A 14,192-nucleotide genomic window follows, 5' to 3' on the forward strand; every position below is an offset into this window, starting at 1 on the left:
AGATCCTTTTGGTGAAGATCATGAGAATCTATAAATCATGTGATCAATTTTTGTCAGGAACTGTTTATATTTAATTTTAAATAAAAATATTTAAAATAATTTTTGACCGTATAATGTACGATGAATGAGTATAATTCACGGATTTTTGGAATTCTCACAAAGAGGATCGCGCGAGAGTTGGATTCTTACTTAAGAAACTAAATTCATAATAAAAAAAACACAGGCTTGTCACGGCGTCGGTGTCAACGACCAGCTCGATTGCCGACCTCCCTCCCTCTCGCTAAAGCATTCAAAGTAGGACAATATTTACCGTATGAGGAGATGCTTGATCTCTTGTCCCATATGCCTCTCCTTTTCACTCAACCTTTTCACTGAGTTTCTTTTGTTTTTTAATTAAGTAGGGATCGGTATAAAGGTTGTATTGGATCTCTGAAGTTCGCAACAACCGAATCCACAAAAACAACAAACCAAATTAAGAAGACAACAAGAGAGAAGAAAACTGAACCCGAATTCCAATATTGAATTGAAGAACTCAAGGGAGGGAGGGAGGAACAGAGAGAGAGAGAGAGAGAGAGAGAGGGAAAACTCTACAAAAAAAAAAACGATTTGGCTGTTTCATAGAAGTTCTGAAACCTAAAAACCAAATTAGAAAGACTTGGCTTCTCAAGATTGAGGAGTTCCTCCTTAATTTACTTAATGGCCGATTTATAGAACTTCATGCTTATAATTGGAACCGTTCATACGATAAATTATTTTGCAAATATAATCTCTACAAAAAAAAAAAATCATTTAAAACTAAGGTTGATTAGTCAATTAATTATCATAAATAGATGGACGGTTCGTAGTTCCTTTATCAAATTCGTCACAGTTCGATGACTAAATGGTCTCATATTGTATGATTTTTTGTAGAGATAATTTGTACATGATGATTTATAATATGAACAATTTCGATCATTAAGTATGAAGTTTGTGAGTAGACCACATATTGAATTGAGAAGTCAAGTTATTTCCAAACCAAATACATAGTGAACTTCTAGGTTTTTTTTTTCACCTCATAATGTGCTTGGAGATTTCTTCCTAGTTTTCTGTTTCTGAAGTTTTGTGCTCTTTTGAGCTCTTGGACACCATATTATTGTATTAAAATAAGTGAGCTCTAATTAAAAGGACTTCAACAAATTTTGATTAATCAAAAGCACATAGAAACCTTTATTTAATATCAAAGACACAAATTTAATAGGGATGTGCTATCCACATATACCTTTTTACTTCTCACACACCTCTTGTTAATTTCTATCCGTTGATCTTTTTTAATTCATCCGATCCGACGGCCGAAAACCAAAAAAGTATGAGAGAAGTAAAATAAGGTGTGTGGATATCACACCCCATTTAATAATTCACAAGTTTTGTGCTCTTTCAGAGAGAAATCGGGTTTTTATCACAAATAGTCCCTGACATTGATCAAATATATCATTTTGGTCCCTGACATTGAAAATCAATAGAAATGGTCCCTGACATTGATCAAACACATCACAAATGGTCATTCCGTTAAAAACTCTTTGGGCAATTTTCAAAGCTTCGTAACTCAATCGTTTCTTAACCAAATTCGACCCATGATATATCAAAATGAAGATAGGAAAGTGTAGAAAAAGATTATACCTATTTGGAAGCCGAATGGTTGCCGGAGATGACCTGAAAATAGCCTCAAATGTGACTGGTCCGCGAAAAAACTGGAGAACTCGCCTGAAATGGGGTAAACTTTAAACATTCATAACTTCTTCAATACTCAACGAAATTGAGTGATTCAAAAATGAAAATCATACTTCTCAACGCGAAAAAGAGAATGGTTCGACCGGAAAATGGCTCGAACTTGGATAACCATTTTCGAGTTAGCCAATTTCGAGTCGTTTTCCGGCCAAACTACGACGAGTTAGCCATCACAAAAGCTACCATTCTCTTAGTCTCATCGAGAAGTATGATTTTCATTTTTGAATCACTCGATTTCGTTGATTATTAAAGAAGTTATGAATGTTTAAAGTTTACCCCATTTCAGGCGAGTTTTCCAGTTTTTTCGCAGACCAGTCACATTATTTTCCGGCCATCTCCGGCAACCATTGGGTTTCCAAATAGGTATAATCTTGTTCTACACTTTCCTATCTTCATTTTGATATATCATGGGTCGAATATGGTTAAGAAACGATTGAGTTACGAATCTTTGAAAATTGCCCAAAAAGTTTTTAACGGAATGACCATTTGTGATGTGTTTGATCAATGTCAGGGACCATTTCTATTGATTTTCAATGTCAGGGACCAAAATGATGTGTTTAATCAATGTCAAGGACCATTTGTGATAAAAACCCGAGAGAAATCTGATGGGCTGGTGAAAGAAGAGAGAGATAGAGACCCACAAGAAGGAGGAGAGAGAGCTGATGGACTCGCACGTGTGCGTGTGTCAATCTTGCAAAGTGTGTGGCAGAGAGTATGATTTTCTCCTATTTTATTATGCTCAATTTCTTCTTTTCTCTCACATTTTGTTATTTGTCTTATTGTTTCTATAAAAAAATTAATATAAGATGTTAATGTGACTTAATCGTAACTATTCAAGTAGGAAGAGGAGGGAGGGAGAGAGATGAAACAATGTTCTTAATTGGCTAACGGAAATAAACACAATACCAAATTGGCCAAATTGAAAACAAAATGACTAAATTAACCTAATAGCTAAATCACATGAATCATTTTACTACTAACAATGTAGCATCGAGAATTATATATTTTGGTAATTTTCTTACTATGAAGGATGTATATAACAAGCCATGGGCGGGACTAAAATACTGACTTTCCAACATAAAGAGGCAAATTAAGTTAAGATTCGAGTACAAGGACATGGAGGACGAGTCCTTTGCAATGAACGGTGGGGATGGCCTCAACAGCTACAAGAAGAACTCCAAGTTTCAGGTTTGAATCTATCTGTATGTTCTTGTGTTGAACTAGCTAGCTGAGCAGAATCTAGCCTAGCTAACTGTTAACTAGTTCAGTCCAAAGTATGTAAAGGGAGAAAAAGGTTGCAGAAATCACTTCCCTTAAATAAATTCCGAGAGATTTTCATATTTGATTTTCTTGAAAATTCGAGACTAGCTATGAATTCATGATGATTGAAACAGTTACAATTATGGCAGAGACAGGGATTCGATGCATCAAAGATCTTGTTGAGAGACAGCATTCAAGAAAACTTCACAATTCAAAACAATTTGAATGGCAATATCACAACAATATTGAGAATTGCAGACCTTGGATGTTCAGTTGGACCCAACACTTTCGCTTGCGTCAAAACCATCATAGAAGCTGTGAAGCTCAAGTTCGAAACTCATCAGGATTTCAAAACCCAATTGCCTGAGTTCCAGGTCTTCTTCAATGACCAGGTCTCTAACGATTTCAACACGCTATTCAAGGGGTTCCCGGTCGATAGGAATTACATGGTGGCCGGAGTTCCAGGCTCGTTCCATGGCCGGCTCTTCCCTAAGGCCTCGATGAACGTGATGCACACCTCCTTTTCCCTTCACTGGCTGAGTAGGGTTCCGGAACAAGTCACCAAAGAAGGGTCTCCTGCATGGAATAAAGGAAGAGTCAGTTACGTGAGCAGCTCTGATGAAGTTGTGGAGGCCTTCTCAGCTCAGTTTGTGAGGGACATGGAGGGTTTCTTTGCTGCAAGGTCGGTAGAGTTGGTGGATGATGGGTTATTGGCCCTTCTCATACCCTGCCGGCAAGAGTCAACTCTCCCTTCGGACTCAATTTTAGCGCATATTTACGAGTGTGTGGGACTTTCACTTGCAGATATGGCCAAAGAGGTAAACCTAAAATAATACTTGTATCCACTCCATGTCCATCCTTTGCGAATGATGTATTTTCTTCATACAAATTTTATAATCAAAACTGTCCAATTCTTAATCATCATATAAAGATCATCCTACAAAAAAATTATTCGAATTAGAGATCGTTAGTCATCCAATTATATGGAAAATTTTTACTTTCTTTTTTGGCTAATGGTTTTAACAAATTGCAGGGGTTGGTGAGTGAGGATCTTCTGGACTCGTTTAATGTACCAATTTACATTCCAAGTCCGTCTGAAGTTAAAAATTTGGTGTTGGGAATGAAGAGCCTGTTTAGTATCGAGAGGTTAGAGGAACTGTTATTCCCAACAAATCTTAGTACTCCTAATGATATTCGAGCTTGCGTCTCTCATATAAGAGCTACGGTTGAAGGCGTTGTATGCAAGCATTTCGGATCCGAACTCAATACTGAAGAACTTTTCGAAAGATACTTTCACAAGATAGAAGAATTCTCAAAGACACCTCGGTTTACTAACATTGAGAATGTGGCAAATTTGTTTATGCTTGTTAAGCGCAAATTCCATATGATGAAGTGATCCATCGATTATCGTTTAGACTCGTTCTATGTATAATATATGGTTTAATATCTGTTTGGTTTGAAGTTTTAAAATAGGCTAAAAAAATCATATTTGTTGTTAAATGAGAGACGACTTCGGCGTGTGTGTTTTTGTGTGTGTAATATTTTGTATAGTGAATGACCAAATTTATGATGGGATCCATCATCGCAAGGAAGAAGGAAGAGGGAGAAGCAGAGAGAAAAGGGAAAATAAGATAAATTTAAGCATTCGATTCATAATTTTCAATTGAGAAAGAAGAGACCTAAATACGTAGAAGTTTTGAAAACTACAACCCGAAATACCTAAATAGGCTTATCTTTAATCTTTAATCTTTAATATTAGAAAGTTAGAATGAGAGTTTGGTGTCTCAAGGCTTTACCAAAAAGTTTTGAACTAAAAAGCCCCCCAAACAAAAACAGTTACAACTAACAATATCAAAAGGGTTATAATCTGCAAGGACATTTTGGTACAAAAACATATCAGATAATCATAGGAAAAATGATAAAAAAATTAGATAAAAAAATTAAAAAAGAAAAAAATAATAACGTGGGAGGAAGAATCACCATGTTCTGCATGTTTAATTTTCAAATTACATTGCAGTTTCCGTTCAGTTTTTAAACTCTCACAGCCTTTCATCATCAATTCTCGTTCAAAATTAAAAGATTACAGGAAAAAGGAGATAATTGCCAACGGAAACCAACCCACCCACGTCTATCTTCTATCCCCCATTTTCTGATCAAACTTCTTCCTCACACAAACCTCTCTATACAATCGATCATTCCAGAGACTTTGTAACCTTCCACAATTCCACGTACAACTCTATTCTTTTTGTTTTCTGACTGCAGTCTACCACTCCATATTCTCTCTTTTTCTTTCCCTACTCTTTCTCTACAAGTTTCAGTTCTCACCCATTTGCATGCTAAGAATGTACACAAATCGGTAAGTCTCTCTCCCATGCATTTTCTTTAAATTCAGTTTGGTTTTCTATAATTTGATAATTTTTGGGTTTTTATTTTATAGTAAAATGTAAAATCTAATTTTGGGCGTTTGAAATTCTTTCAGGTAGAAAGAACTGCTGTGAAATTCTTCCAATTTTGGCAAGGCAACTTTTTCCAGATCGATGAACGTATATATACGCATCAATTCTTTCTTTGTTTTGGTTTCACATACTTTTCGTTCTATTAATTTGAAATAGTCAAGTGTCCCTTTTTTCCTGTGTTGCCAGGTAGATAAAATGGAGGAGGTTGCAAAGGGAGTGTTTGGACTGGTGAGGATGCACCTACACGTGGTTTAGTTGATGCTATTGGTTCTAATATGGTTATTTAAGAGAGAAAGAGACGAGAAGAAGAAAGAGAATGAAAGCTCAAAATGGAATCACAAAATCATAAGAAGAGTAATCGAACAAATGGAAAAGAAAACACCATGAAAGACTAGCGGAACACACTATGTTCGTGTCCATTTTTGTAAGATCATCCTCACATATTATAAATTATAAAGCATAATTTTTGGAATTTAGTAAAAAACTGTTGTAAACTTCTTTTGTCTGTTTCTCTATAAATGAGTTTGGTTTTTCTAAGAGTTAAAGAAAAGCTATTATAATTATAAAACATAACAAAACTTGAGTTTTTCCCACACATATTATGTGAGCATTTTGCTAAACAACGATCGTTGCTAATGTTTGAAGTTTTAAATCCATTATTTGGCTTTTTTAAATCTTTGCAAGGGTCAATTTTGTAGGTACTAAAGGAACTTAAAGACGTTTGAATTTCAAGGCCAAAAGAGTGTATGGTTCATCTGGGAACTTCCAGTTTTGTCTTCTCCAAACTATGCCACTACCATGCAAATCGAGTCTCAATAGCTTTATCACCACATTCGAAATTGTTCTAGATGGAATAATGCATTTCAAGACATTAAATTCTACTGTATGTGCTATGCTCATTAGGACGTTTTGTAGATTCGATTTTAATTTCAGCTTCACCGTAAGTTTACACAAGTTTCCCTTAGTTTATTTGTGTTGTTTCGATTTCAATATATTGGGATTGCTAATATATTATGTGTTGTAACTTGATTTGATTATTTCATGCATCAGAAAATATGAGGATTGTGAACCCAATAGAGAGGAGATTTTTTAGTAAGAAAAAGGTGAACTGTCTATTTGTCAGGAAGGAAAACGGTTGATGCTTCATGCATGGATATCCACTGCATTTCACAAGCATGAATGTGACTGCAAAATCAAAGGGCTGTTTTAATATTAGTAACTACCAAAGGTAAACGACCGTTGTTATTTCTTTATTCCTAGCTCTGCCAAAGGCATGCGTATATATGTTTTTTTATTTTTTTTATCAAACATCTATAACAATATTTGAAGTTACATCAAACGTTTTTTCTTAGACGATATTATTACCTCCTATAGCATGAGGTCACGCCCAAAGCGGACAATATCGTGCTACGGCGAAGTCGAGACTGAGATGCGACATTTTCTTTGTATAACAAGTTTCAATGCTGAGATATAAATTTGAAAAGAAAAAAGAAACAAACAACCATGTCTTTGCATTTTTAGATGTCTAACAATTCCTTAATTTAGTTTTTTTTGTGTCGTGGTTTTTTGCAGATCAATACACAACGATCTACATTCTGATTTGGATATAATTGCAAACATGAATGTACCACAATACATTGCGACTGTAAGGGTGAACAAACATTTTTTTTGGTTCTTCCAATTTCTTTTGTTCATTGCTCGACAAAATGTATTTAATTATGTTGTATACATTTTTAAAGTAAAGGAAGAAACAAAAATTGATATTGCAATTTGTTGTGAAATGGTAAATAAATTGTCTTCTTTTCATTTATTCTGACATCTTATCTATTATTTTCCTTCAACTGAAGACTATAATTTTAGGCACTAGAAGAAACAAGAGCAGCAAATTCTAAACAAAAGAAAAATGTAGTATGATGATGTTGATGATATGCCATGTTCAATGACAACCCTAATGCCCTAATGATCTCAATCATTTGAATTTTTTTTACAGACCTCTCAACCAAATATATATTCTTTAGGTAAATAAAAGGCCTTTAACAAAAGAAGAAATTGGTAGAGAAATTACGTATTGTGGATTAATCTAAAGTAAAAGATAGAAAGACATAGAGTAAGATTACAAATAAACGTCGTTTATTTAAAAGAATTTTAGGGGCACGCAACACCTTGATTAATGAAATTCTATATGCCGCACATAGCGGGTCAGGATGTAAAAAAAGCCTTTCGCACGCGCAAGGCGGGTGCAGAAGGGTTAGTTTTACATAAACGAGTTAAGCCCAATAGGTTAGGAACCTAACAAATTATTGTGATGATATTGTTTATCTAATGTGATAAGTAGAGGTAGTGTCATTGCGACCAAATTAAAGGGTGAACATTACTCTAATTCTAATATGAGTGCAAAGTTACGTGTGTGAAGTGATCTTTGTACGTCCCACAAACGTAAATGTCCATAATTATTGGGCTTGCCTTTATATATAGAGAATAAGAGTTCACCCGGATTGCAAATTTGCAATATATTTTAGTTGTTCTAATAACCTAAGATATGACTAGGGATGAGCATTTTGACGACCCAAGGTACGTAATAGATGGAATCAAATGGCTCTAGTTTTCTTTTTTATTAAGTTCCATTACGCCATGGGTATTTTATTACTTGAGATCTATATAAGAAGTCATGGGAGGGGGAAAATTGAAACAATATCTGAGTTTCTAAAATAAAATAGGCAAAGTCAAGATTCAAGTGCAAGAGCGTGAAGGGCGAGTCCTTTGCAATGAACGGTGGGGATGGCCTCAACAGCTACAAGAAGAATTCCAAGTTACAGTTTTATATCCATCTCTCTCCCTTTCATTACCTCACCAATATAGTGTGCTTGTTTTGTACAGAGGACTAATATTGTGGAGGAGGAGCTCGGGACCTCGGATAAACTAGCTGAACAGAACCAAGGCTAGCTAATTTCACACACATTTTTTACTTTCTCTGGGCACTATTATAATCCGGGAGGTTTTTATATTTGATTTTCTTGAACATTCACACTATCAAATTATTATGATGATTATAAAATTTACAATTATGGCAGGCAGAGCAATTTGATGCCGCAAAGATCTGGTTAAGAAACCATCCAAGAAAACCTCACAATTCACAACAATATCGCACCAGTATTGAGAATTGCAGGCCTTGGATAATGTTGGACCCAACACCTTTGCTTGCGTCCAGACTATCATAGAAGCTGTGAAGCTCAAGTTCAAAAATCAATTGCCTGAACTCCACGTCTTCTTCATCGACCATGTTGCCAACGACTTCAACACGCTATTCAAAGCGTTCCTGATTGACAGGACTTACATGGTGGCCAGAGTTCCAGGTTCGTTCCATGGCCAGCTCTTCCTAAGGCCTCGATGAACTTGATGCACACCGCTTTTTGCCTTCACTGGCTAAGTAGGGTTCCTGAACAAGTCACCAAAGTAGGATCTTGTGCATGGAATAAAGGAAGAATAAGCTACGTGAGTAGCTCTGATGAAGTTGTGGAGGCGTTTGGTGCTCAATTTGAGAGTGACGCGGAGGGTTTCTTTGCTGCAAGGTCAGCAGAGTTGGTAGATGATACCCTTGAGTGTTTGGGATGTGCATTTGCAGACATGGCCAAAGAGGTAAACCTAAAACAAATCTATTTGCTTTGTCCTTAATTTTCCCCCATATTCCTAAGATGTGACATCAATTGTAGGTTCAAAGACTAATAATAGAAATGCAGAAGGAGCATGTATCGAAGAAATGCACAGAGAGAGAGAGAGAGAGAGAGAGAGAGAGAGAGAGAGAGAGAGAGAGAGAGAGAGAGAGAGAGAGAGAGAGAGAGAGAGAGAGAGAGAGAGAGAGAGAGAGAGAGAGAGAGAGAGAGAGAGAGAGAGAGAGAGAGAGAGAGTGATTACATTTGTTGATGCACAAAATCAGCGAGGACTTTGGTACAACAGAAAGTGTTAAGTTTGTGACCTTCGCTAGATTGCTCTGGTCACTAGTGTGGATAAGTAAGTAAACGGATAGGGACATGGAAGCAAACACAAGATGTACGTGGTTCACCCAGATTGGCTACGTCCACGGAGTAGAGGAGTTCTCATTAATTGTGAAGGGTTTACACAAGTACATAGGTTAAAACTCTCCTTTAGTGAGTACTAGTGAATGATTTAGTACAAATGACATTAGTAAATATTGTGAGAGAATGATCTCTATTTATAGAAGCATTCTGACATTGACACGTGTTGTGTTGTGATTGGCTTCTGATGTTGACACGTGTCGTGCTATGATTGGCTTCTGATGTCGACACGTGTCGCATTGTAATTAGCCTCCTGGTTGGAGGGAAACTTTTCTGGGTCCTTGACGGTATAACGTTGACCGGTGCTCAGTAGTTTCGAGATTGGTCAAGTATGGTACAAACAGTGCTCCCCTAAGTTCCTGAGTGAGGGAAGCTCCTCGGTTGGGGACTTGCAAGATCCAAGCCATTGAGTAATCACGAAACTTCTAAGTACCGAAGTGTGGTATCATTTTCACTTGCCTTATCTGTCTCATACGTAGCTGTGGCATTTTCTCTGGAAGTATTTTTCCTCCATCCAGGGGTGGTATCTTTAACCGATGAAGATGCACAAGGTAATGTATCAATTTCACTTGAAGCTTACTTGTAGTTTCGGGCTTGGTCAAGTGCGATACAAAACCCTATAGTAGGAGTCCCCCAAGTCGTCAAGCTAGGAAATTTATTGAAAGAGGTAACAGACAAGGTAAGCAATCAGACTTCCAAGCAAGCAACCTGGATCAGAGGTTCGACTTCGGCTTCCGGTTGATTGTTCTCATTCTTCTTGTGTCGTAAACAGCAACAAGGATAAGGAGAAGCAAATGGAGAAGAGATGATATGAGATACTTTTGCTTTTGAAGAAGTAACTTTCCACAGGCTTATTCTTGAACTGGGTTTGAGGGTTTTCTGGTTTCCTCTAGAGTATGAGGCCGACTCAAGAATTTGAGGGTTAAAACAAGTCCATCAAATCAAGAGTGCGTTCGACCTTGATGATATATGATACTTTTGCTGTTGACGAAGTAATAAATGAATCGGCATGTGTTCCATTGTGCTTATCTCCACATGCTTCTTTGTATCCTTCTCACTTGCCCTATCTGTTCCTCAGGCAGATGTGATATCTTTTCTGGAAGCATAAGATGTTGAAGATGAGTACTCAAGAGCAATGCCAGGTAAGTAATCAGGTAAAGGGTTCCAGGCAGTCAGTTCCTGACTGGAAGCTTGATTCCAAGTGCTGATTGATTGTTCTCTTTCTCATGGTCTTGCAGGTAAGAATAAGGGCAAAGGAAAAGACAGGGAAAAAGCATGATATAGGATACTCTTACTTTTGACCCTGATGATATGAGATGCTCTTGCTCTGGTGTGGCTGGTTTGCATAGGTATTATTGGGGGGGGGGAAGCTGAGTATTTCGAGAGGCTTCGTTGGGAGTGCCCTCTCAGATATGAGGAAGAGTTGAGCATTTTGCAGGTCTACCTGTCCGTGGATGATGGATGTCAACATATATAGGAGTCTCCCTAACAACAAGTAGTAATACTATTCCTTTACCCTTCCTGGTCGTAGCAATGTAGTGGGAGCTGCAAGCTTCACATGTTTTAACTTTGTCAGAGCACTTTGAAAAAGTGGTATGTGGTATTTGGAAAGCTGATGTTACGTGTGAAGATTGCAAACAAGTTTTATCCAAGGAAATCTGGCTCTCGAAGTTCGGGGAGCGGTGCCTCTTCGATTTTCGAACAAGCAATCATGTCGGGGATCTGGCTCTCGAGATTCAGATAATGGTGCCTCTTCGATTTTTGAGAAAGCAATCATGTTGGGAGTCTGACTCTTGAGATTCGGAGAGCAGTGTCTCTTCGATTTTTGAGAAAGTAATCCTGTTGGGAGTCTAGCTCTTGAGATTCGAAGAGTGGTGCTTCTTCGATTTTTGAGCAAGCAATCTTGTTGGGAGTGTTTTCTCGAATGTGAGTAAAGGTTAGGCATTTTTGCTAGTCTGCCTTGCCATGGAGCACAGAGATTGACACACATTAGGACTTTCTATTTATCAAGCAGTAGTGTTGTTCCTTTACCCTTGTGGGTAATAGTAGAGTAGTTAGATCTTCAAAATTTATGTGTCTAAACTTTGTCAGAGATCTTTGGCAAAGTTATATGTGGTACCCCAGGAGCTGATGTTGCGTGTGGAAAGTGGTGCATCTTCGAAATCCAGATAGTGGTGCCTCTTCGATTTTTGAACCAACGGCCCTGTTGCCCTTTCTTTTATAAGGGCACCAATTGTGTGCAAGAAGTACATTTAGAGAGTTATTGCTTTTAGGAATTTTCCCCTTACTTCAGAGATTTATTGCACCTCATTTCTCCTTCATCATTTCTGAGAATGTCTGGCCCATATGACCGTCGTTTTGACTTGAACTTTGGTGAAGAGGTAGCAATGCCTTCTCAAGACAACATATGGCGCCCATCCTTCTTATCTCCTACTGGTCCTCTTAAAGTTGGGAACTCTGTGATGAAGAATGATATGACCGCTGCAGTGGTAGCCAACAACCTTCTCACTCCCAAAGATAAGAGACTACTTTCCAAACGGTCTGATGAGTTGGCTGTTAAGGATTCTCTGGCTCTCAGTGTTCAGTGTGCAGTGTGCAGGTTCTGTGTCTAATATGGCCCAACGCCTATTTGCTCGAACCCGCCAAGTTGAATCATTGGCGGCTGAAGTGATAAGTCTCAAACAGGAGATCAAATGGCTCAAGCATGAGAATATACAGTTGCACAGTCTCGCACATGACTATGCTACAAACATGAAGAGGAAGCTCGACCAACTGCAGGAATCTGATGGTCAGATTTTACTTGATCATCAGAGGTTTGTGGGTTTGTTCCAAAGACATTTATTGTCTTCGTCTTCTAGGGTTGTACCGCGTAATGAAGCTCCAAATGATCAACCTTCGGTGCCTCCTCATTCTGGGGTTCTGCCTAGTACTGAGGTTCCGAATAATCACCCTCTGGTGCCTCTTCTTTCTGGGGCTCTGCCGACTGCTGAGACTTCTCCTGAGCAACCTTTGTGAATGCTCCCTCTTGTTTGTTTATTTTGATTCATGTATATGTACATATTTTTAACTTATCGGAGATATCAATAAACAAGCTTTGCTTCATTTCAACGTATTGTTTTAAATACACCGAGACCTTCTTCACTAAGTTCTTTGAATTTTTCCTTTTGTTGAATCTTGTATATTGAAGCTTTGTGAGTGAAGCATGTAAGTTGAGGTAGTGCTCCCTTAATTTCCCGAGTGAAGAAAACTTCTCGTTTGGAGACTTGAAAAATCCAAGTCACTGAGTGGTCGTGAGACTTCTGAGTATCAAGTTGCAGTAGCATATGGTAGGAGTCCCCCAAGTATCCGGTCGAGGGAGTTGACGAATGAGGCATTTCCTTTCTAAGTGTAGCCCAAAACTCCTTCTTCATATATATTTGTTATGAAAGTTGTTAGGCCCAAAGAAGATGAGGCCTAGCTCACAAACCCTAAGCCTCTCCGATCTAGGGCAAAGCTCTCACTTTCTCTCCCTCACTTCTTAGAGAAATATAATACAATCAGTGTGGACGTACCCCAAACCTTGGGGTGAACCACGATACATCTTGTGTTATTTACATTTCATGCAGATTCACGGTCGGATTTACGTTGTTCCAAAACCTCTGGTTTTGTGCATCAACATTTGGCGCCGTTTGTGGGAAACGACACAACAAATTATGTAGGTTCTTTTTCATCTTTTCACCTCCACCGTGAATCTGCAAAATCTGCAAAAATCCAACAACCCAAAGCTTTCCCAGAAAAAAACCTAAGGAACCAGTCCACACTGATCGTCTTCCTTCCTCGTTTCACTTTCTCAAGGCAGGCAAAATGGGTAGCAGCAACCAACAAGTTAAACCAAAAGGACTGATATTCCAACGCAGCAGTGGATAATAATAATAAAAAAATTAAAAAAAAAACATCAGCAACGATGGCTGGGACGATTAGTGCAGAGGAAGCTACCGTGAACCTCTTATTACCCGATCGCGGCATCCCCATTCCTTCCGGCGATCAAACCGTCTGGGCTGACGTCTCGCCCCTCCTCGACGCCGCCTGTTAAGATCTTCAAGATATGAGTCCCAATGAAGAGGCTCGACCATCTTGTGAAGAAAGGCAAGATCCGCAGCCTAGAGCAGATTTATCTCCACTCCCTCCTCATCAAGAAGCACCAGATCTTCGACACTCTCGTCACCCCCGGCAGTCTGAAGGATGAGGCCAGGAACGAAGCAGCTCGCTGAAGTTGGCAGGTTCATGAACGAATACGGCCGCTCCTTCCTCCACGTCGCCGTCTTCTCAGGCCGCTCAGAGGTGGCGAAGGTGCTGATTGCTCGCCGAAGCTTTCTTTCTCTCTTCTCTCTCTGCATCTCACTCTTAGATCTCAATTTTCTGATGAGAAAAAGGGGGAGTCAGACGGGTCAAGTCAGGGTCAAGGACCCAGGAGTGGGTCCAATACGCACGGCAGGTGTGCTCTGGGGATTGCAGAGTTATCTATATTGGCAGGAGTTACAGTCCTGGACATACTGGACGTAATGACAGTTCATAAGGAGGGGAAGGAGTTACAGTTCATCACCACCACCGAGGTCAAGCTTACTTGTAGCACATGGTGCTGATGATGCGATTTATGGCC

The 14,192-nt window shown here is 38.6% G+C and overlaps 1 protein-coding gene across 1 annotated transcript; it reads left to right on the forward strand.

Moving 5' to 3' along the window:
- The first annotated feature begins 2,880 nt into the window (after positions 1-2,880).
- On the forward strand, positions 2,881-4,420 carry LOC103415645 (loganic acid O-methyltransferase-like). Its single transcript, XM_008353955.3, has 3 exons — positions 2,881-2,952; positions 3,174-3,842; positions 4,058-4,420. Exons 1-3 carry the CDS (start codon positions 2,881-2,883, stop codon positions 4,418-4,420), a joined length of 1,104 nt encoding a protein of 367 aa, XP_008352177.2.
- Positions 4,421-14,192: the final 9,772 nt, after the last annotated feature.

The sequence above is a fragment of the Malus domestica genome, chromosome 15, assembly GCF_042453785.1.
Source record: "Malus domestica chromosome 15, GDT2T_hap1".
NCBI classification, from domain to species: Eukaryota; Viridiplantae; Streptophyta; class Magnoliopsida; order Rosales; family Rosaceae; genus Malus; species Malus domestica.